The 23,115-nt window shown below is 42.9% G+C and overlaps 1 protein-coding gene across 4 annotated transcripts in view; it reads left to right on the forward strand.

The window, feature by feature from the left end:
* LOC139559003 (glutamate receptor ionotropic, kainate 5-like) overlaps positions 1–23,115 on the forward strand; it is a 92,415-nt gene that overhangs the window by 40,643 nt on the left and 28,657 nt on the right. For 3 of the 4 annotated variants that reach the window (XM_071374590.1, XM_071374593.1, XM_071374592.1), the window contains exons 3-5: positions 10,860–11,018; positions 11,916–12,080; positions 13,459–13,556. In XM_071374590.1, the coding sequence (XP_071230691.1) occupies positions 10,910–11,018; positions 11,916–12,080; positions 13,459–13,556 (372 nt within the window). In that variant the 5' untranslated portion in view covers positions 10,860–10,909. Of the gene's footprint in view, positions 1–10,856; positions 11,019–11,915; positions 12,081–13,458; positions 13,557–23,115 lie in introns of all 4 variants that reach the window. The other variant, XM_071374591.1, reaches the window with a different exon arrangement.

Here is a 23,115-nt window from a genome sequence, read left to right on the forward strand (position 1 = left end):
AATGTTGATTTTGTGGTAAATTATATATTTATGGGTGTATTTACATGTATGCTTTGGGTTATTGTCTTTCTAGAAGATCCACTTGTGGCCAAGTTTCAACCAGCTTTTTGTCTAAAAGTTCCTGGTTCTGGGTAAAAGTCATGATGCCGTTGACCTTAACAAGGGCTCCAGGACCAGTGGAAGCAAAATAGCCCCATAACATAAAATATCCACCACCATATTTTCCAATTGGTAGGGGGATCTTTTCTGCATTTCCATATTTCTTTTGTTAAACCGACCACTGGTGTGCATGGCCAAAGAGCTCTATTTTCCTGTCATTCAACAAAAGGAAACGCCTGTCATTTGTCACTTGGATTGGAGCCTGTGCTATGGTCAGCTTGAATAATATATTTTTGCAGATTTTTTTTTGGGGGGGGGGGGGGTGGGTGTAACAGCTTCGTACAAATCTACACATTTTGCCATGGGGCAAAGAGACATATGTGCAGTTTTATAGGCAATCTCATACTATTTTACACATTTTGCAATGAGGCTGAGAGAATGTAGCATTTGTAAAGCTAATTTCCTGCTCTTCTACACATTTTGCCATGATGCTGAGAGAAATTGTTACTGTTTTAAAGCAAATTTCCTGCCATATTGCCACGTAGCAGAGAGAAGAATTAACACTTTTATAGATCATCTCATTCTATTCTACACATGTTGTAATGAGTCTGAGAGAAAATGTTGCTCATTTCCAATTATTTATAAATATTCTTGCTATGGCATATGAGGTGTTCATGTACTATCTGAGCAATTATATTAGTTTAAAATAATATCATTTCTCAATTTTTGTAAGCATACAATAGCTCAGTATTTGAATGATGTATTCTATACACTCTTTTTTGCTCATCTTTATGAAGGTTGTCAATGATTACTGACCCCACAGTAGTAGTTCAAGTTGTATGCATATGGATTACAGCAAGAGGGAGGCTGATTCATACCGACGCTATTTGAATTTGATAAATCTTTCTTGTCCGTTACAGAACAAAATCCCCAACAATTTGCATCGCCTCTTACCAACCGATTACAGTAGTCTTATAAATGTAGATGGCAAGATATGCCTCAACATTCTGGTTTTAATGATCTTTTTGAGCAAAGTATAGAATGATGTTGATAGAAACCAATGAGGGCTGATGATGATGCTATTGACGAATGTAAAATGTAAGTGTTATTCATTTAGGGATTTAACACTTTTTTCTCGTTACTTCAGTATGTCATACTGTAGCAGAGAAAAACTTGTTATAAGGATCACGAATCACCACTGGCCGCAAATAAATCTCCCCCTTCTCTAAAACTCTCTTGCTCCCTCTCTCCCCTCTTCTCACCCATTTCACCCTCCTTCGTTCTCTGTTCCCTCTATGTTAATCTACCTCTTTGTTTTGATGAATCTCTCTTTCATTACAAATCCCTGCCACCTCTTCCCGCCCGCTCTGTATAACGTTACACGAGGAACCATATGTCTACATTTCCTGTTTACAGTAAACATGAAATATTGATATCAGATCGGATCAAACAGACAGTTTCCTCTAATAGGCCATTTCAAAAATAACCAAAGCACTGACGGAGAAGGGAGAGAGGGGAGAGAGAGGAAAAGCGATCCAGGGATTTTTCACTCAGTACTCGCTACCCAGCACCTCGACCGTTGTTTCCCCTCCACTATCCATCCGCCCAGCGCAATTCCAGGGAAGGTGTGTGTCATAATCAAATACTGTGATTAATGGCAGACTTGGAATTTAGCGCCCAGATCTGACCATTTTGGAGAATTACATTCTGACAGAAAGCAAAAGGAGGACATTATTGCTATGCAAGAGGCAGAGAATGCTCTTTAGACTATTTCATTTACCTCCCATAAATCAAGCCTACTCCCGCCTTTTTCTTTGGATGCGGAGAAGAGAGGAGAGAGGAGAGGGTGGTAAGGGAGGGGGGGGGGGGGGGGGGGGGTTGACATTGGGTAGATTTCCATTAAACACTAGCCAGCCTGTAATGAATCTGAATTGACACATGTTGAGAGAATTAATACAGGTAACAAAGCTTGAGGGAAATGTTTTCCTCTTGCTCAGCCTCTCAGAGGATATGCAATTTACTGAGTCAGCTTGTTCGAAATTGTAACTTTTTTAGTTTTTGTACAGTTGTTATACCAATTGACAAGTCTGAACATTCAGACTCCGTAAAAAAATAAAATAATAATTGGTCTTTTGACCAATACGATCAGCTTGGTAAAAGATCTGATGTGAAAATATCTTCTGTCAGTGGTCAAAAGACCAATTAGTGGATTAAAAGATCAAAGTTATGCCTGCCTGTGTAAACTCAGCCATACCGGACGACATGATGATATAAGCCTATAGTATGAAGTAACGGACATGCTATGCATACTAAGTAGTGAGTAAGTATGTATACTGAGACATATGGTAGGTTTCAATTACACCTGGCTGCCTGGCACATCAAACTGAAAACATTCCCTCTATTTATATGTTGAACAGCTTTGTGATGGCATGGCAAAGCTGCAGTCGCTGGCTGCAGAAGCTACTGGTATATCGAGTGACTCGGTCGCTATAGGGACAGCCCGGCGTTCCCTGTGTTTGGAGCAATGGAGGTAATTAAGAGGAAGTCTGTCCTAAGCGACTCCTGAGGAGTTGTTCCCAGCTCCGCTAATTAACTCTCAGCGTAAATATTTAATGTAGAACAGCTTTCATAAAGCATGCAAAAAGGAAAACAACAACAATGCTTCTACCTGACCGGAAGCCCACTGCTAGCTATGTGTTCCCTGCTTTCGAGAAAACGCTCTCAATCCCACTTCCTTTAACATCAACCAATTCCAAGAACTGTGTCCTCGGTCAAGTCACGAGAGAGATAAGGAGAGGGAGTCTCTGTCACATACTGTAGAGCATAACTCCATAGAGCAGAAGAACCTGTCATAGCTCGGGGGCCATTTTGTTTAATTTTAGCAGCACTCTGATTAACTCATATTTGACTTAGCATGGCTCTACTTTTTATAGGAGCAGGGGATGTGGTGAAGGCCCTAGGGGTGTTAGACTGTCATTTGGCTCGCTGCTGACAGTGAAAGACTGGCAGAGAGCCTACAGCTGCAGGGGGACTAGGGATGCTGATATTGCATGGTGTAGGTTAACCTAACATTAGATCAGAATTTATAGGGGGGGGGTATTAATGGTTGAATTTGCAATTGCAAAACTGTGGTCAGCATTTGAATGCACCCCAAATAGCATCCACATGTTATGACTAGATCCGTTAGTGGTATTTTAATGTTCTATAAGGCTTAGAGTCTACTTACTATGTGCATCTCTTGCCGTTAGCTATCTTTATTCTTTTGCCAAGCCTCTGTTAAATGTACCTTTCATTTAATGTGTCTCTGTGTAAGGTATTTTCTTGTTGTAGATAGTGCTGTATATTTTTTTTTACCAGGCTTAGAATCTGTTTGCTGTGCACATCCCTTGTAGCTAGCTAGCGCTCTGTGTTCTTTAGCTCGTAGAATTGAGAACGTGTTCTCGGGACCAGTCAAGGTTGTGCAACAGTATATTCCAGCCTTAGGACCTTGTTTTACATGTGTAAGCTTGGTCAAGTTGGACAGCAAATTTGGTCTTTTTCTCAAACTTGACAAATTTGTATGGATTTCTGTACTCTCTACACGCAAATGTTATATTGCAGTTACCCTGCTGCCAATATGTAACATAAATCCACCCCGCCTCTCCTTCCCATCTACCTCTCCCCATCTCTCCTTCCCATCTACCTTTCTCCCCCCTCTCTCCTTCCCATCTACCTTTCTCCCCCCTCTCTCCTTCCCATCTACCTCTCCCCCCTCTCTCCTTCCCATCTACCTTTCTCCCCCCTCTCTCCTTCCCATCTACCTTTCTCCCCCCTGTCTCCTTCCCATCTACCTCTCCCCCATCTCTCCTTCCCATCTACCTGTCTCCCCCCTCTCTCCTTCCCATCTACCTTTCTCCCCCCTCTCTCCTTCCCATCTACCTCTCCCCCCTCCCTCCTTCCCATCTACCTTTCTCCCCCCTCTCTCCTTCCCATCTACCTTTCTCCCCCCTCTCTCCTTCCCATCTACCTTTCTCCCCCATCTCTCCTTCCCATCTACCTTTCTCCCCCATCTCTCCTTCCCATCTACCTTTCTCCCCCATCTCTCCTTCCCATCTACCTCGCCCCCCTCTCTCCTTCCCATCTACCTTTCTCCCCCCTCTCTCCTTCCCATCTACCTTTCTCCCCCCTGTCTCCTTCCCATCTACCTCTCCCCCATCTCTCCTTCCCATCTACCTCTCCCCCATCTCTCCTTCCCATCTACCTTTCTCCCCCCTCTCTCCTTCCCATCTACCTTTCTCCCTCCTCTCTCCTTCCCATCTACCTTTCTCCCCCCTCTCTCCTTCCCATCTACCTTTCTCCCCCCTCTCTCCTTCCCATCTACCTCTCCCCCATCTCTCCTTCCCATCTACCTTTCTCCCCCCTCTCTCCTTCCCATCTACCTTTCTCCCCCCTCTCTCCTTCCCATCTACCTCTCCCCCCTCTCTCCTTCCCATCTACCTTTCTCCCCCATCTCTCCTTCCCATCTACCTTTCTCCCCCATCTCTCCTTCCCATCTACCTCTCCCCCATCTCTCCTTCCCATCTACCTTTCTCCCCCCTCTCTCCTTCCCATCTACCTTTCTCCCCCTCTCTCCTTCCCATCTACCTTTCTCCCCCCTCTCTCCTTCCCATCTACCTTTCTCCCCCCTCTCTCCTTCCCATCTACCTTTCTCCCCCCTCTCTCCTTCCCATCTACCTTTCTCCCCCTCTCTCCTCCCCATCTACCTTTCTCCCCCATCTCTCCTTCCCATCTACCTTTCTCCCCCATCTCTCCTTCCCATCTACCTCTCCCCCCTCTCTCCTTCCCATCTACCTTTCTCCCCCCTCTCTCCTTCCCATCTACCTTTCTCCCCCCTCTCTCCTTCCCATCTACCTCTCCCCCTCTCTCCTTCCAATCTACCTTTCTCCCCCCTCTCTCCTTCCCATCTACCTCTCCCCCCTCTCTCCTTCCAATCTACCTTTCTCCCCCCTCTCTCCTTCCCATCTACCTCTCCCCCCTCTCTCCTTCCCATCTACCTTTCTCCCCCCTCTCTCCTTCCCATCTACCTCTCCCCCCTCTCTCCTTCCAATCTACCTTTCTCCCCCCTGTCTCCTTCCCATCTACCTCTCCCCCATCTCTCCTTCCCATCTACCTCTCCCCCATCTCTCCTTCCCATCTACCTTTCTCCCCCCTCTCTCCTTCCCATCTACCTTTCTCCCCCCTCTCTCCTTCCCATCTACCTTTCTCCCCCCTCTCTCCTTCCCATCTACCTTTCTCCCCCCTCTCTCCTTCCCATCTACCTTTCTCCCCCCTCTCTCCTTCCCATCTACCTTTCTCCCCCATCTCTCCTCCCATCTACCTTTCTCCCCCATCTCTCCTTCCCATCTACCTTTCTCCCCCATCTCTCCTTCCCATCTACCTCTCCCCCCTCTCTCCTTCCCATCTACCTTTCTCCCCCCTCTCTCCTTCCCATCTACCTTTCTCCCCCCTCTCTCCTTCCCATCTACCTCTCCCCCCTCTCTCCTTCCAATCTACCTTTCTCCCCCCTCTCTCCTTCCCATCTACCTCTCCCATCTACCTTTCTCCCCCATCTCTCCTTCCCATCTACCTCTCCCCCCTCTCTCCTTCCCATCTACCTTTCTCCCCCCTCTCTCCTTCCCATCTACCTTTCTCCCCCCTCTCTCCTTCCCATCTACCTCTCCCCCCTCTCTCCTTCCAATCTACCTTTCTCCCCCCTCTCTCCTTCCCATCTACCTCTCCCCCCTCTCTCCTTCCAATCTACCTTTCTCCCCCTCTCTCCTTCCCATCTACCTCTCCCCCCTCTCTCCTTCCCATCTACCTTTCTCCCCCCTCTCTCCTTCCCATCTACCTCTCCCCCATCTCTCCTTCCCATCTACCTCTCCCCCATCTCTCCTTCCCATCTACCTTTCTCCCCCCTCTCTCCTTCCCATCTACCTCTCCCCCCTCTCTCCTTCCCATCTACCTTTCTCCCCCATCTCTCCTTCCCATCTACCTCTCCCCCTCTCTCCTTCCCATCTACCTTTCTCCCCCCTCTCTCCTTCCCATCTACCTTTCTCCCCCCTGTCTCCTTCCCATCTACCTCTCCCCCATCTCTCCTTCCCATCTACCTTTCTCCCCCCTCTCTCCTTCCCATCTACCTCTCCCCCTCTCTCCTTCCCATCTACCTTTCTCCCCCCTCTCTCCTTCCCATCTACCTTTCTCCCCCCTCTCTCCTTCCCATCTACCTTTCTCCCCCCTCTCTCCTTCCCATCTACCTTTCTCCCCCCTCTCTCCTTCCCATCTACCTCTCCCCCCTCTCTCCTTCCAATCTACCTTTCTCCCCCCTCTCTCCTTCCCTTCTACCTCTCCCCCCTCTCTCCTTCCCATCTACCTTTCTCCCCCCTCTCTCCTTCCCATCTACCTTTCTCCCCCATCTCTCCTTCCCATCTACCTTTCTCCCCCCTCTCTCCTTCCCATCTACCTCTCCCCCCTCTCTCCTTCCCATCTACCTTTCTCCCCCCTCTCTCCTTCCCATCTACCTCTCCCCCCTCTCTCCTTCCCATCTACCTCTCCCCCATCTACCTCTCCCCCTTCTCTCCTTCCCATCTACCTCTCCCCCATCTCTCCTTCCCATCTACCTTTCTCCCCCCTCTCTCCTTCCCATCTACCTTTCTCCCCCATCTCTCCTTCTGTCTTTGCTGATGCTGTACTCTCACTCGTTACCCGCTGGTGTGATGTGTCTCATGTGCTCATTTGCAGCTCAGCGCAGTCAGGCCACAGAGGTCAGCCCTCACCTTCACACTGTAGGTGCAGTGCCTTCTCCTCTGCCTATCCATCCATCCATCCCTCCCTCCCTCCCTTTCTCCATGTTTGTGATCGAGTGCTTTGACAAGGATTGGAGTAGAGAAACACACCTACCACAGAGTAAACCTGAAATGAACAGCTGAAGCAACATGGGAAAACATGCACAGTGCATGTCTTTGATACATGTATTCATGAACTATATATACAGCACAGCGTACAGTGCAGACAGCTGTACATATACACAGCTGGTACCAATAGTAGAACAACCATTTGTTCGAATGTGCAATGCATTAACTAAACAATTTAGTGTCTAGGGTGTTTTCCCTAACCATTTGTATTAGACAATGGACCACAGTTTACATTCAAGAAGACACCGAGACATCAAAACCACAATTAGTGGAGTCAATGTAAACAATATAGCTAGTTGCCACCGTTCACCGTCCACTAGCCATTCCAAATCAATTTGGCTCACTCTGTCATTTCTGTTTGTGCCGCATGCGATGATGGTAGCCTACAGTGGCATGCTAGCTGTCGGGAAGAAAGCACAGCGGAAGAGTGTGTACCTGTGTTGAACCCATCCTTCTGTTCGGAGGGAGAAATGTGTTGTGTGTCTGGGGCTATTTGAAAGGATTACCATCTCATTATAGTGTTTGAGTCAGCAAGACGGCTCCGTGATGCCGGCAAAGCAAAACAATACAGTCTTATCCCCCAGGAACATAATGCTAATATCCTATATTTAGGGAAGGTATTAAGTCTCATTACCCAAAAGACTAACAGTTGATCCAGATCTTTCCTTTGTGACGTTGAGTATTTGTGGGGGCTGTCTTCCTCACATCAGAATAGCTTATGGCAACTTAAACTGCCTTTTACTTGAAAGACGAAGCGGAGCTAATGTTGAATCAAGCGTTCGTTGAAATTGTAATTTCAGTTTTTAAACCTCTTCAAACTGGACCAAAAACACTTTCAAAGCAGCGGAAATAATGTGAGGTATATTTCTTATCAGGACCATATTGTTTAACACGGTAAAAAGCTATCAGATAAGATTTAATAAGGATAAGAAAACTCCATGTTGATATTTACCATTTTATTTGAAGGAAAATAACTATTGTTTGTAATCCCCTCTTGGGCAATCTGAAGTTCAAACAATAACAAAGACAAAACCCACATCTGTTTTGGTAAACAGCTGAGGGATGGGGCTGGAGAAATGTAACCACTCTCAAATTCATAGACAGAGCTATGGATGTAAGTACTCACCATCGATGAGATCTACATCATAGTTTTCCCCATGTTCTGTAAAACAAGCATATATTTTGGGTTCTGATGGGGTACAACAGTTGAACTAAGCTCATGAGGATTTGAGAAAGTATATTCTTTAAGAATCAATGTGCGCATATGTAAACTCAGCAAAAAAAGAAACGTCCTCTCACTGTCAACTACGTTTATTTTCAGCAAACTTAACATGTGTAAATATTTGTATGAACATAACAAGATTCAAAAACTGAGACATAAATTGAACAATTTCCACAGACATGTGACTAACAGAAATTGAATAATGTGTCCCTGAATAAAGGGGGGCTCAAAATCAAAGGTAACAGTCAGTATCTGTTACTTTTGTGTGGCCACCAGCTGCATTAAGTACTGCAGTGCATCACCTCCTCGTGGACTGCACCAGATTTTCCAGTTCTTGCTGTGAGATGTTACCCCACCTTTCCACCAAGGCACCTGCAAGTTCCTGGATATTTCTGGGGGGAATGGCCCTAGCCCTCACCCTCCGATCCAACAGGTCCCAGACGTGCTCAACGGGATTGAGATCCAGGCTCTTCGCTGGCCATGGCAGAACACTGACATTACTGTCTTGCAGGAAATCACACACAGAACGAGCAGTATGGCTGGTGGCATTGTCATGCTGGAGGGTCATGTCAGGATGAGCCTGCAGGAAGGGTACCACATGAGGGAGGATGTCGTCTTCCCTGTAACGCACAGCGTTGAGATTGCCTGCAATGACAACAAGCTCGGTCCAATGATGCTGTGACACACCGCCCCAGACCATGACGGACCCTACAAATCGATCACCCTCCAGAGTACAGCCCTCGGTGTAACGCTCATTCCTTCAACGATAAACACGAATCCGACCATCACCCCTGGTTAGACAAAACCGCGACTCGTCAGTGAAGAGCACTTTTTGCCAGTCCTGTCTGGTCCAGCGACGGTGGGTTTGTGCCCATAGGCGACGTTGTTGCCGGTGATGTCTGGTGAGGACCTGCCTTACAACAGGCCTACAAGCCCTCAGTCCAGCCTCTCTCAGCCTATTGCGGACAGTCTTAGCACTGATGGAGGGATTGTGCGTTCCTGATGTAACTCGGGCAGTTGTTGTTGCCATCCTGTACCTGTCCCGCAGGTGTGATGTTCGGATGTACCGATCCTGTGCAGGCGTTGTTACACGTGGTCTGCCACGTAATTGCAATGTATTGCCCTGGCCACATCTGCAGTCCTCATGCCTCCTTGCCTCATGCCTAAGGCATGTTCACGCAGATGAGTAGGGACCCTGGGCATCTTTCTTTTGGTGTTTTTCAGAGTCAGTAGAAAGGCCTCTTTTTAGTGTCCTAAGTTTCATAACTGTGACCTTAATTGCCTACCGTCTGTAAAGCTGTTAGTGTCTTAACGACCGTTCCACAGGTGCATGTTCATTAATTGTTTATGGTTCATTGAACAAGCATGGGGAAACAGTGTTTAAACCCTTTACAATGAAGGTCTGTGAAGTTATTTGGATTTTTACTAATTATCTTTGAAAGACAGGGTCCTGAAAAAGGGACGTTTCTTTTTTTGCTGAGTTTATAAATAATTTAAAAGTTTAAAAAAATTGATGTAGCATTCGCAGATTGCCTCTTTAAGCTAATGCACCCAGAGGTGCAGTGTTTTGTAACAGCAGGCTTGCTACATGACACCGCTTACAGCCTACTGGAAGCTCCTAATTAATTAGGATCATTATTTTGTTTATTTCTACCAGGCTCCATTTCCCATTTGCTCCTACAGTCTGTACCGTGTCTATTCCTACTAAATTTTCTGTCACTCAGTACAGCTCTCTCATGCTCGCTCTGTCTGTCTCTCTCTCTCTCTCTTTCTATAATATCAACTCAATTCTTCTTCTTTATCTTTTACCGCTCATCTCGCACTGTCTTGCACTCCTCAGTCTCTTGCCTTGTCAGCCTGTCCTACTCAACTCTTTCAATTTAAATTACATTTGTCATTGGCAGGAAAGATAAACATTTAGCAGGGGTAACAAATCAGACAGTTGACAAAATAACTGACTGTCCAGAGTACAGATGAAGTTATGGGATGTGAAGGAACTATATTCGATTTGTTTTACCCCATGGCTACTTCCTGTGTTCAGTTATACCGGCCCTCCCTAAATCTCACTACTGTAGCTTTAATCTACTTTGAAGATTTTGACTCATTTTGTCATGCCTCCTCAGCCAATTACATTATTTTCTATACCTGAAGCTCTCTCTCTCTCTCTCTTTCCATTTTTTATCTCTCCATCTCTCTCTCTCTCTATCGCTCTCTCATTGCTTCCCCTATTTAATCGCTTTGTGCTCTAGAAGTTTTCCTTGAGTGACTAATTCTGGTAGCCATGTGAGTTTCGATGTGAGTGTGAACTATGTGAATGTGTGCTGCCTCCTTACCTCTGAAATACATGAAGTCCTAAGAATAATCTCAATTGCATACTCCAAGCGTACTCTCTCCTCACCTCCTTAAAATCAATCGGAGGAGAAGGTCAGAGGGGAGGGACCTCTGGCTTTCTCATCCAATGGGTTTTAAGACTGAGGCGAGGAGAGAGGACGCAAGGAGTATGCAATTGAGATTCTCCCCTAGTCAGGCGGGTATTATGTAATTTAGCTGTTTATTATGTCATGTAGTTGTATAGTATGTGTGTTGTAATGAGTCCTCCCGTCCAGCAGGTGGTGGACCAGGCAGCCAGAAGACCATTCTCCATGAGGAGCAGTGGAAGATGCCGGCTCTGCCAGCGCTGCTGCTGTCGATTTACTTCCTCTTCCTGTTGCTGACCATGGCCCCGCTCTCTTTCACCCAGGCTCCCGCCCTCTCCTCCGTCAGAATGGGTGGGTTTCCACTAGTTACCACAACCACAGAGTCAAAATTGGCTATATCGTAAAAATTAAAGAAACTAAGGTTATGGTTAGGCATACGGTTAGCAGTGTGGTTAGGTTTAAAATCACATTTTAAGAAGATAAATTGTTAAAAATAAGCACGGTTTATTACTTTGTGGCTGTGGTAACTAGTGACGGCCGAATGGGTGAGATGGGGATCCCACTGTTATGGCTGACAAGAACAAATACTCCTCATTGTCTTTACCCACTTTAAAAAAAAAATCATATGTCTTGCCGGTTTGATGAATGGGGTTTTAGTTCACCATATGTACCATGAGAGTACACAAAACAATACAGCACAGTAACCTGCAGTACAGTACATTTTACAGTACAATAGTCTATAAATGTCTCCATGGATACTGTAGGCTAATTGAAGATCAGGAAGATAAGGCTTGGATCAGAGAATGCATCATTCCTCTGTAATTGTAATGTAAACAAGAGTCGTTACCATAAAGATGACGCGATAATTGGCTCTGTCAATGGGTTCCTCAACTAATTGGTTAAACCATTTGCATATGTACATTTTGCTGACTTCACCGATGTGATCATCATTCAGTGATCATCCTAAATGTCAGGTGACAGGTCGTCCAATTTTCCCCCTGAATAATCTTTCCTTGAAAATGCCTCTAGTCTGTGTGATTCTCTGTGACGCACCCCTGGCATCCATTTCACAGATGGGTTGAATGTTAGTCAAAAGGTCAGCCTTATTGGAACATAGATCAGATAGACTTGTTTTGAAAGGAAGGACAAAACACAACAGTGGATTTGAATCCATCCGTCCCCGGGTCTGTTTTCTCATGCTCCTTTTATCTTCTCGTCTGTCCTTCTATCGTTCTATTTATCCCCCAGCGGCTATTTTGGACGACCAGTCGGTGTGTGGTCGAGGGGAGAGGCTGGCGCTGGCTCTGGCCAGGGAGAATATCAACAGTGTGTTTGAGGGCCCGTCCAGAGCCAGGGTGGAGGTGGACATCTTCGAGCTGCAGAAGGACTCCCAGTACGAGACCACCGATACCAGTAAGTAGGATCAGTACGAACCAGTATTGTCTAACAGAGCTGGATAGACATTTTATTCACACAACTGTGACCGAAGGGTTTCAAACCCAGGTCGAGTAATGTGTACCGCAAGAATGTGTTAGCCCGCTAAGCTAATGTGAATGCTACAAATGCTACAAATCCCGCTGGGCACACACTGGTTGAATCACCGTGGTTTCCAAGTCATGTCAACGAAATTGCGTTGAACCAACGTGGAATAGAAGTTGAATAGACTTCCGTGCCCAATGGGATATTCCTGGATAGACACTCATACAAATTTGATGGACTGGGTTTGAAACCCAGGTCTTCTGAGTGACACAAGACTGTGTCAGCCCTCTGAGGTAAAGACTAGGCATTATCTTAGAGGAACTAACACACTCATCAAATGAGTTACACCCACATACACCTACACAGTGCAGTGTACCACTGACAGAAGTTATTGTCTCGGAAAAGGACGACTCGATCGAGCTAAGTGTGTATGCGAGATCATTATTTTTCAGAAGGGATAGCTTTTTGTACTCTCACCATCACAAAGGGAGGCAATATGCTTTTACTGCAGTGGGCTAAATCAGGGTCACAGAGTGTTTCTTGGTAGTCTTAATTAAACAAATCTACATTGAAACAAAAGTATACACTTCACTTACGTTGTTAAGGGCTTACGAAGACACCTGTACCATGTCAGATATACAGTTGAAATGTATTCCATTTTGCGTTTGCATCCCAATATTGCACTTTATATACATCACAGAAGACTGAAATATAACAAAACTGTTTGACATAGAAACACTGGATTTTTATTTTATTTTTTACAATGTTTATTAATTATGAAAAAGATGAACATTCCACCCATGAGGACACAAGCTCATTTGACTGCAGGAAAGGGGCTATGGTAGTCGGTCTTAACAGTTGCTCTTTAAGTAGTGAGTGATCTGCAAGCATGAACGTGCATACACACAGACACACACACACATTGCTTATCTGTCTCGGATCTAGAAGAGCCGCACAGGTTTTTCTGGACAGAATTAGAACACTAATCTCCACTAGACAGAGCGTGGACTCAGATTGCCGTTATGGCTTCAATTAATCAAAAGTGTCTGGCATTGACTCTTAATTTGATATATCATCCAAGAACAGGACACAGACAGAACTGGACCTCATCCAAGACGTTGACTCTTCCATCTTGCTGGAAAATTCTCCCTCTTTACTAATTCCCCCATCTCTCTCTCCCTCCTTCCTGTCTGTCCCTCTCTCTTGTTTACCCTTTTCTTTCTCTCACCATATATATCCCACACCATCTCGCTCTCTCCTTCTCTCTCTCTCCTGTCTCTCTTTCCTCTCTATCTCCCCCCTCTCTCTCCAGTGTGTCAGATATTGCCGAAGGGGGTGGTCTCTGTGATTGGCCCCGCGTCCAGTCCCGCCTCAGGCTCAACTGTCAGTCACATCTGTGGGGAGAAGGAGGTGAGCTAGCTATGGCCTCTAAACCACCTTCACACTGCTACTCCTACTGTATCCCCACACTCCCATAAACCACTACTCCACTACTTGTCTGCTTACTGGATGATTACCCATCATTGAAAGGACTGGATAGGTTTCGGTCATTTTGTTTATAACAATCCTGCTGGGGTCACCAATATGAAAATGTATGCATTGCTTTGGATAAAAGCCTCTGCTGAATGGCATATATTCTAAGTCCTTTCGGGTCAGTGCATGGGAGGGAGAGGAGACGTGGAAAGAGTTCATGTTGGAACATGTCGTGGAAAATCATTTTCAAATACAACGCTTACCAGAACTTTTAAAATCAAACATGCTCTTTATTACAACTGTACAGCCCACTGGCATGTCCCCGCGGAACACACCCCGCGGAACACACACCGCTTCCCAACCCCGGTTCCAACATTTATACATAAATAGCATATGGGTCCACCCCATATGCAAATAAGCATACTTCCCCTAATTCTTCCTGCCATCATTATCTTTTTAGTTCAGGCTTCCTGCTTGTTCACGCCTACTAACGCCCATTATCTGCTTTCAGTTAAATTATAATAGTGGCCAGACCCATGCTTGTCTTAAAAATAATCTATGTCCATCTACCCTCTAGGCCTATGACTCAACCCTGTATTTAATTCAATGCCCCAGCATGTTCTCTGGTATGTCCTTATTGGAATTGGCAGACTCTATGTCTCTTCTTATCATTAGTGTCCAGTTGCCTTAAGCATATTTCTCTGGTATGTGTGCTTTTAGTGGAATGTGTAGACTATAAGTCTAGTGTGTCCAATTGTTTTAGGTGCCCATGTGTCTGGTCAGTCTGTCAGCACAATGGAGAAAATAAGAGGGCCAGAACGTCTCTTAGTATATCTCCATTACCACAGTCTCATGATCAACGTGAACATGTGGTTCGTTACTTTAATGTTCAGCTGTCTTATGTCTTTATATGTTATCCATGTGTCTTATGTTACTACTACAATCCCCCCTCTGGGGCTATTTAGCCACATAAATGATACAAATAAGACTTTGGGATAGTAAATGAAAATACCTATGATAAACAAGAAAATACAAAAAATAAAAACAAAGTGAAGCATATAAACCAACTAGACCAAACATCTCCAATGTGAAATAGGAGTAAAAGATCCAATCAGAAACATTAAAGAAAACCAACTAGACCAAACATCTCCAATATTCATAAGAGTAAACGATCAAATTTGGTATAAAAATATAAGGATAAAATATTACATATTTGATGAAGCATGAGCGTGTAGGTAAATAGCCTTGCCTGAGGTTATCTCAGTTATGTGAAAATCAAAATAATACAAGGAGTATAATAATAAATGAATAAGAAAAAAAATAAAAGACCTACATGCAGTTACAAAAGAAAATTGACACAACATCATTCTAAATTTAAGCATTTCAACATGATCCTCCTTGCAGACATGAATTTAACTGCTGTCTGAACCACAATTGACTTTACCAGGGGTATAACACAGCAAAATGCAATACCCAAAGCCAACAACCCTCCTCCCAACATGATGGTCATCCTAGCAAACATGACACAAACTCCACCCTTCTCCACTAAGAGCCAATTAAGTATAGTTAATGAATCCCTGTTGATTATATCATATATAATTAATCCATTCTAAGTTCATATTTGGTGTTATCCACAGAAATATAGATTCAAATCCTGATTTAACCTCCTCTCTGGCCTTGAAATCCCTAAGTAGACCTCTAAGCAGTCCAATTGCATTAAGATATACCTCAGGATCCTTATCATAAACCCTTTTAACTCTAGGTTTTAACATAGTCATCATGGAGTGATTCAATAATAGTAACCTATTTAATTGCTCTAACTAAGGCACAAAGACCAATCCATCCATCAGGCAATACATTCAACAGTTAGTTTTTTCCACACATCCAGAAACTATCAGCAATACCTCTGTCTTGATTTTTCAACATATTAAGAGATGGCGCAACCTGAGTTATGTGACCACACAACCCTTTATCATTATTTTTACGAACTCCCACATTCTCTTAACACCCCAATAGTATCACATTCTACAGTGGTGTTTCCTACATCAATTCCTTCGGTGTCATGGCTGTAAAAACATTCATATTTTCCTTTAACCACGGTACCTCTGTCTAATTGAGGTACATTTAATTCAGTTCTAATATTATAGGCAACACAATCATTGTCTCCCAGCATGGTCTCATTCAACATAGTTTTACCCCTAGTACTTACCCAGAACAATCCTACATTTTATGTCACACAAGGGAATAGAATACTTTCTATTGGTACAATAGTCATTTTTACAACTTACACAGTTTTTACATGATGCTGGTTCACACTATTAAAAGATCAGACAAAGGTGATTTTCTTCACAAAATACAATTGTCCATTCTGTGTCTGTTTGCCATATACTTAGCCCATTCGTATCACTCCTTCTTCACTACTTCTTCTCATGTAGTGTCCCTGAGTGGTTCTGATTCTGATATATCTAATTCTGTTGCTTTTTCAATGTTCTTATCTTGAGGTAGATCATTAGAGTTTATCAGAAAGTTTCAAATATCAGTAAAAACTCTCCTGACTGATGTCTCAGGTTGCTTTGTTGGCACGGTGGTCTGCTTGGTAAGGGCAGTCGATGTCATCTAGTGGTAGCTACTGTGGTCGTCACAGCAGCCGCCACCCTTGTTGTTGTCACAGGTTCTTCCTGTTCAGGTGCAGGGGTAGGTCTTCACCTTCCACTGGTTCAATCTTGTTCATGATGAGCACCTACTCGTCTTTTTCTCTGATTCATGTCAGGTCACATCCTTTCGGGTCCCAAACGACTTCTCCCTTTGTTTGGTGATGTGTCCATCCACAGAGTGCAATCTCCGATAAGGGTTTGATCCTTATGATTGAGATAGACTTCAGTTCTCCTGCTTCTGTTATACATTGAGGTGGAACATAGATTCTAACCTTGTCAGTCTTTTTGGATTGTTCGGCTGATTCCATTCTTCTCTTCCTGCTCCCACCATACATCTTGATTGTGCATTAGTCTGTTGTTTCTATACTAGCATTCACTGTTGCTTCTATTATGTCAATGTCATTATTCTTTTGTTGTTCTAACATCAATTGTCTGTAAAGGAGGCCATTCAAAAGTTTAAAAGTCAATTGTGGGGTAATCCCCATTTTCTTCAGCTTGCGGGACTTTTCCTCCTCTTTCTTCACCTGAAGCTCCCTCCTCAGGCCGGACTTAGCTTCCATCTGGAAGGGTTTCAATTTTAGGAAAGAAACGTTCTTATTCTGTTCCTTGTGAGGCCTCTCCTCCTCTTCTGGGTGCATTAGTCGGTGCACGTGTCATATTTTGGCTTTCACTTGATTTACTATTTTCTTGGCTCCTCCCTGGCATCTCAATCGTTTCCGCTGCTCCTACTCCCTCCAGGCTCCCTCCTGGTGAATCAGCATCCTCAGTGTCCTCATCTCTATGTGGTTGTATCCTTCTCTCTGTTGGGACTCAGCTGCAGTGGTTCAGATGGTACCACGTCTGGCTTCTTTTCACTTGGACGGCCGTTCTTGTTGCTTTGGCCACCTCATAGGGTCCATCTCTCCTCGGTTGATCCCACTTCCTCCGGATCCCTCCAACGTGGACTAGATCTCCTGGTACCACTGAGAGAGGTCCTTCTGGTCCCCTTGGATCATCAGACGCAGAACCTCTCATCCTGGTTCAGGTTTCTGCCTACTTTCTGTGAAGCATTCATACTTAGAGACTTATGGCCTCTGTTCTAAGATTGCACCATACATCCTCTTACTTCCATCACTCATCACACAACAAACAGACATTCCAGCTGAAGCTGGCGAACCCCTCTCCTTCTGGTTTCCTAAACATAAGACTTGGAAAACAACAAACAAAACATAACAGCATTGACAATGTTATGTGTTATGCATAAATATATTCATGCAAACTGAAATCTGAGACCATGACAATTCCCACTCTCTCTTTACCTGACTCTATGCCTCCAGGATACTTTTCTGCTGGACTCCACAAAAATAAAAGCCCTAAAAAGCTTCCTCATGCTTCCACCCAGTCTTCCCCTTTCGGCCACAGGTTCTGAGAGGTGTTCCCAAATCATGTCATTTTTACTTAGTTTCCCATCTACTCCATTTCAACTGATAATCATGTGCATAACCTACAATTAACATTCTCTCTTCTTGAATTAATTCAACACTGTATATGCTTTCATATCAATCCCTTTAACATGTTTGTTTAGAGTATAATATCCTATTATCCATTCTCTTTCACATGATGTATTAAAAATAAAACAAGTAGCCTCCAAACTCAACCCAGTATGTCTATAGTGGAATCTAATCTCTCTCTCTTTCTCTCTCTGATTCCACATCCTCTGTCATGGTGTTTTCAAGCTCACCCATTATTCAGCTGGACCTTACTTCTCGTGAGACTTATGCACCCACCAAAGAGAGACATAAAGAACTTTACCACTGCAGTGTTGTAAGAAGTATACCACCAGCCTGGTGTATCTTGATGTACACTCAGTCTCCAGAATGCAGCCCAAGCCCTTCCATTTCTGGCTGTTTTTTCCTGAGGACATACACACTAACACATGGGTTATTTCCTGACAACATTAGCAAGATCACTAAATCTTAATTTTTAATAACAGCCCTATGTAACCATTCTGCCTCAAATACCTGGCCTCCTGCCACAGAAATATTCAATGATAATCAAATGATGTTCCCTACATCAACTGCTGTAAAATAACATGTAATCAGTCAAGCGTCTTCCAGTTGGAAGAATATCCAATCCTAACAAAACTATGTCATAAGTTTCTTAAACTTTTGCTCTAATGTTCAAAATGCCACCACTTATTCTTTTTACCATATCTTTAGATATGTGAATTGTTCTATTTACTTTTAGAATTGTCCCTATATTTTACACAGCCAGCTGTCTTTCCTTTTCTGTGAATTATCTCTATTTTTATACATATTTCTAGAAATAACACCCCTTTACTACCATTACCTTCATTTATAAGTCCCCTAACCCATAACTGCCATTGTTTGATACATACTTAAAACATCCTTAAGTCAATTTATATATCATTTATATCAGTCCCTCCTCAGGAACATATACACAACCTTATGTTCCTCAAAACAAAAATAAATTGACCAAACAAGAAAAAGAGAAAAAAAAAAAAAAAAAAAAATTATAATAATTATTGCACATGTGCAATATTATCACTATTTGTAAAGAAATGAAACCTGGAGAAAACATCCATCCGTGTCATTCTATGCCCAAGTTATTGTTGGTCTCTTTCTTCTTCATTCATGGGTATCTTCGCACAACAGACTACCTTTTTATTCAATTAAACATTACATTTTATCATTCCAATTCCAATGACATTATAAAACGAAAGAAACAAAAAACCTTTAATCTAAAATTCTGTAAGTTTTGTCAACCACCTTGTCTCAGGATTAGTTTCCAGAGCTTCCCTAGGCCTATTAACGTTAAACAGTTCTATATCCAAATAACTAAACAGTTCTTTTTGAAATACTTTTCCCAATCCAATATTCAGGATAACAGTCCTTAGTGTTACCTTTAACTCAAACATGACCTCATCTATTCAATACACATCATCCCTTTAATAATTAACATTTATACTAAACACTTTAAATACCAGTACTATCTATTTTCCCAATAGCCCTTTTGTCTCAGTTTCTCTCATGAGTGGCCTGATAATAAAAAAATCAGTACCCCAATAACCTTAAGTCATTATTCTCCCAACAAATATAACATAATTTCAGCATGTCTTTTTTTAGATACAGTTCACAGGTCATCAGACACAGTTGTCCCTCACTGTTCAGTCGGTTAGGGTGGGTTTGATCTCCACACCCACTTGTGGTGATATTCTCTCCCATGCCTTAAAGCATTCTGACGTCACCTTCTTATGATAACTCCCTTATTCCACCAGTGTTCTCTCAGATGAATTATAGATGATGTTTTTATCAACAAAACCCTTACAGAAACCCACACTCCAATAAACCCTTTTAGAATAACTTTCAACACTTTTTATATGCATAATGAACAAAACACATTTGTGTATTCCCCCAAAGACCATAACCCCAAAGAACTGATAGTTTTACCTATGAACCCATGTTATATCGAAAATAAAAATTAAAATAAACCTATTCGAATAACTTATTCAATTTAAGGGTACAACTCTTCATAATTTTCCCAGGGACATAATAGATTTTCAAAGTAATTATACAGTTTGAATAGAGTCTAGTGTCTTAAACATTTTATAAGTATATCCCACCTGTTCCAACAATTTCTAGTAAAAGGTGATCAGTCTTTCACAAGAAATTCCTAGGATTCAGGGCATTTTGAGACCATTAATATGTTTCCACTCCCCCTTTCTTTAGGAGCAACTTAAATACATTTTTCAAAAACATGTTCATCCTTTTGCATACCCAATTTGAAACTGAATTGGAAAAAACCCTTCCAATATATCTACTAATGCATATTCATTCCCAGTACATGGTGTACTCACTAGTGAATCATAAGCCAATAATCGCAAAGGGACTGGACTCACTCATCCAGAACTCCATGTTTTAGCCTTATCCAGATATTTTTATTTTTAAAGCGGCTGACTTTAATTAACTGCTTTCCACAGTAATGCAGTCTCCAATGACATTGTTGACCAGAGAAGATTAAAAAACCCTTTTTTTCCCTTATTCTTTCTGGAAAAGAAAGTGTACATATTGTTAATATTATATTTACGTTACATTTAAGTCATTTAGCAGATGCTCTTATCCAGAGCGACTTACAAATTGGAAAGTTCATACATATTCATCGTGGTCCCCCCGTGGGAATTGAACACTCAACCCAGGCGTTTGTAAGCACCATGCTCTACCAACTGAGCCACACAGGTCCACTGCCCGTTCCATTAAGATCTCTATCTAACGTCTTACTTTTACCTTTAGTTATTTATTTTGTCTATACTTTCTTACCTCTTCTCTATATTCTTATTGTTTCATTGTCTTTTATCCCATTTTACTGTTTAATTCCTGATTCACGGTTTTAGTGAAACCAACCTCTCATATTCTGGTCTCTGTCCTTCAGGCTATTTTTAGACCGTAGCTTCTGTAGACACAGAGTGATCGACGGCCTGTTTTTTCCTCTTCCTTTGTTACACCGTTCGTGAATCCTTAATCTGTCCTGAATTTCACTATTTATCACTATTTATCTTAACTAACCTAGATTCGTTTTTAACTTTATAGTACAATTTCATTTTATCAACGATTCTACTTTCTGTTTTGTTACCACACTGTTCTATTCATATTATACTATTCGGTTAACTCCTCTTTAATTATTTTTATTCATTATTTATTTTGATACCTTTTTAGTAATTTTACTATGGTCGCTTACTACTTTATCACATCAGTGTTTTTATCCTTGCTTATAACTTATTTTACTTCGATGTTTCTTAACTTCTTTCCCTCTGCCTAATAGCAGTTAACGACACCCTTCATCAACTCTACTCTGTCACAGGAGAGCTGCGCGCTCCCTCTCCTGGACGTTCTGCCTACACACACACACAACTTGTCTTTCCTTATTGACTTAATTCACTTCCACCTACATAAGCCTAGACTTCTACAATATGACGAGACTACTGTCTAATCGGATCAGCTTGTCTTCATATTCTATTCAACCCCCAATACTTATCTTTTCTTCTATTATTAGAGTAGTATTGTGGCGTGACCTACTGAATTACCAAACCCTGGTAGCTAGACAGAGCGGTTTTTTATTCGCAGGATTTCTTTTGCATTTGAACGCCGCACAATCGGGCCAACGTTTTTCCTGCACCTACTACTTCACTCATACAGTCCTCCTTTCAGAGCGGAAACTATGAATATTTATTTAACTACTGATTTATGTTTTGACCGTATAAGTTACTTTTGCAGTTGAACGCCGCACAATCGGGCCAACGTTTTCCTACAACCTACTGATTTATGCTTTGACCGTATAAGTTACTTTTGCAGTTGAACGCCGCACAATCGGGCTAACGTTTTCCTACAACCTACTGATTTATGCTTTGACCGTATAAGCTACTTTTGCAGTTGAACGTCGCACAATCGGGCCAACGTTTTCCTACAACCTACTGATTTATGCTTTGACCGTATCAGCTACTAGTTGTAGCCCTGCGCCTGAGCCCAGCCGCTCAACTAGAGAGTACAAACAGTTGCGCCGATCAGCCCACACAAGGCTGCTCAAAATGAATGGTCCGACGAGAGGGGCAGTCCGAATCACACACACCCGACACGAGTCGCCCGCTCAGGTTGACTGAGGTGTGTTTACGCACATCCCAAAACAGATCCTGATACGGTCGAACCCGGCCAAGCAGAATCAGACGGAACAACTCCCCCAATCAAACCAGACACATGAACCTGTCTCGAGCAGTCCAACCAGAACAAATGCCCGCTCCCCCCAGCCAAACACCCGACACAATCAAAGTTCACAGTTCCAGTTCACTCAATCTCCAGACATGCGCATTCATACAAAACCCAAACTCACACATGCATGCACATTTATTTGAATTCAAAAGTTCTTTTGTTTTTATCGTTTTTAGGAAATTTGAGAGAGAGACCTACATGACATTCCTCCCGCTGAGACAGGACTCTGAAGCAATCTACACAAACATTTCAACTATTGTAAGAACTTGCTTACCGTATATAGTTGGGTGGCCACCTCTGTTTGTTTAGATTGTCCAAAGAACCCGTCAGCCAAGAACATCTCCGTCCCTGTCACTCCTGGACCAGCTCGCCAATTATGTCGTGGAAAATCATTTTCAAATACAACGCTTACCAGAACTTTTAAAATCAAACATGCTCTTTATTACAACTGTACAGCCCACTGGCATGTCCCCGCGGAACACACCCCGTGGAACACACACCGCTTCCCAACCCCGGTTCCAACATTTATACATAAATAGCATATGGGTCCACCCCATATGCAAATAAGCATACTTCCCCTAATTCTTCCTGCCATCATTATCTTTTTAGTTCAGGCTTCCTGCTTGTTCACGCCTACTAACGCCCATTATCTGCTTTCAGTTAAATTATAATAGTGGCCAGACCCATGCTTGTCTTAAAAATAATCTATGTCCATCTACCCTCTAGGCCTATGACTCAACCCTGTATTTAATTCAATGCCCCAGCATGTTCTCTGGTATGTCCTTATTGGAATTGGCAGACTCTATGTCTCTTCTTATCATTAGTGTCCAGTTGCCTTAAGCATATTTCTCTGGTATGTGTGCTTTTAGTGGAATGTGTAGACTATAAGTCTAGTGTGTCCAATTGTTTTAGGTGCCCATGTGTCTGGTCAGTCTGTCAGCACAATGGAGAAAATAAGAGGGCCAGAACGTCTCTTAGTATATCTCCATTACCACAGTCTCATGATCAACGTGAACATGTGGTTCGTTACTTTAATGTTCAGCTGTCTTATGTCTTTATATGTTATCCATGTGTCTTATGTTA

This window comes from Salvelinus alpinus, chromosome 29 (genome assembly GCF_045679555.1).
Source record: "Salvelinus alpinus chromosome 29, SLU_Salpinus.1, whole genome shotgun sequence".
In the NCBI taxonomy this organism is placed as follows: domain Eukaryota; kingdom Metazoa; phylum Chordata; class Actinopteri; order Salmoniformes; family Salmonidae; genus Salvelinus; species Salvelinus alpinus.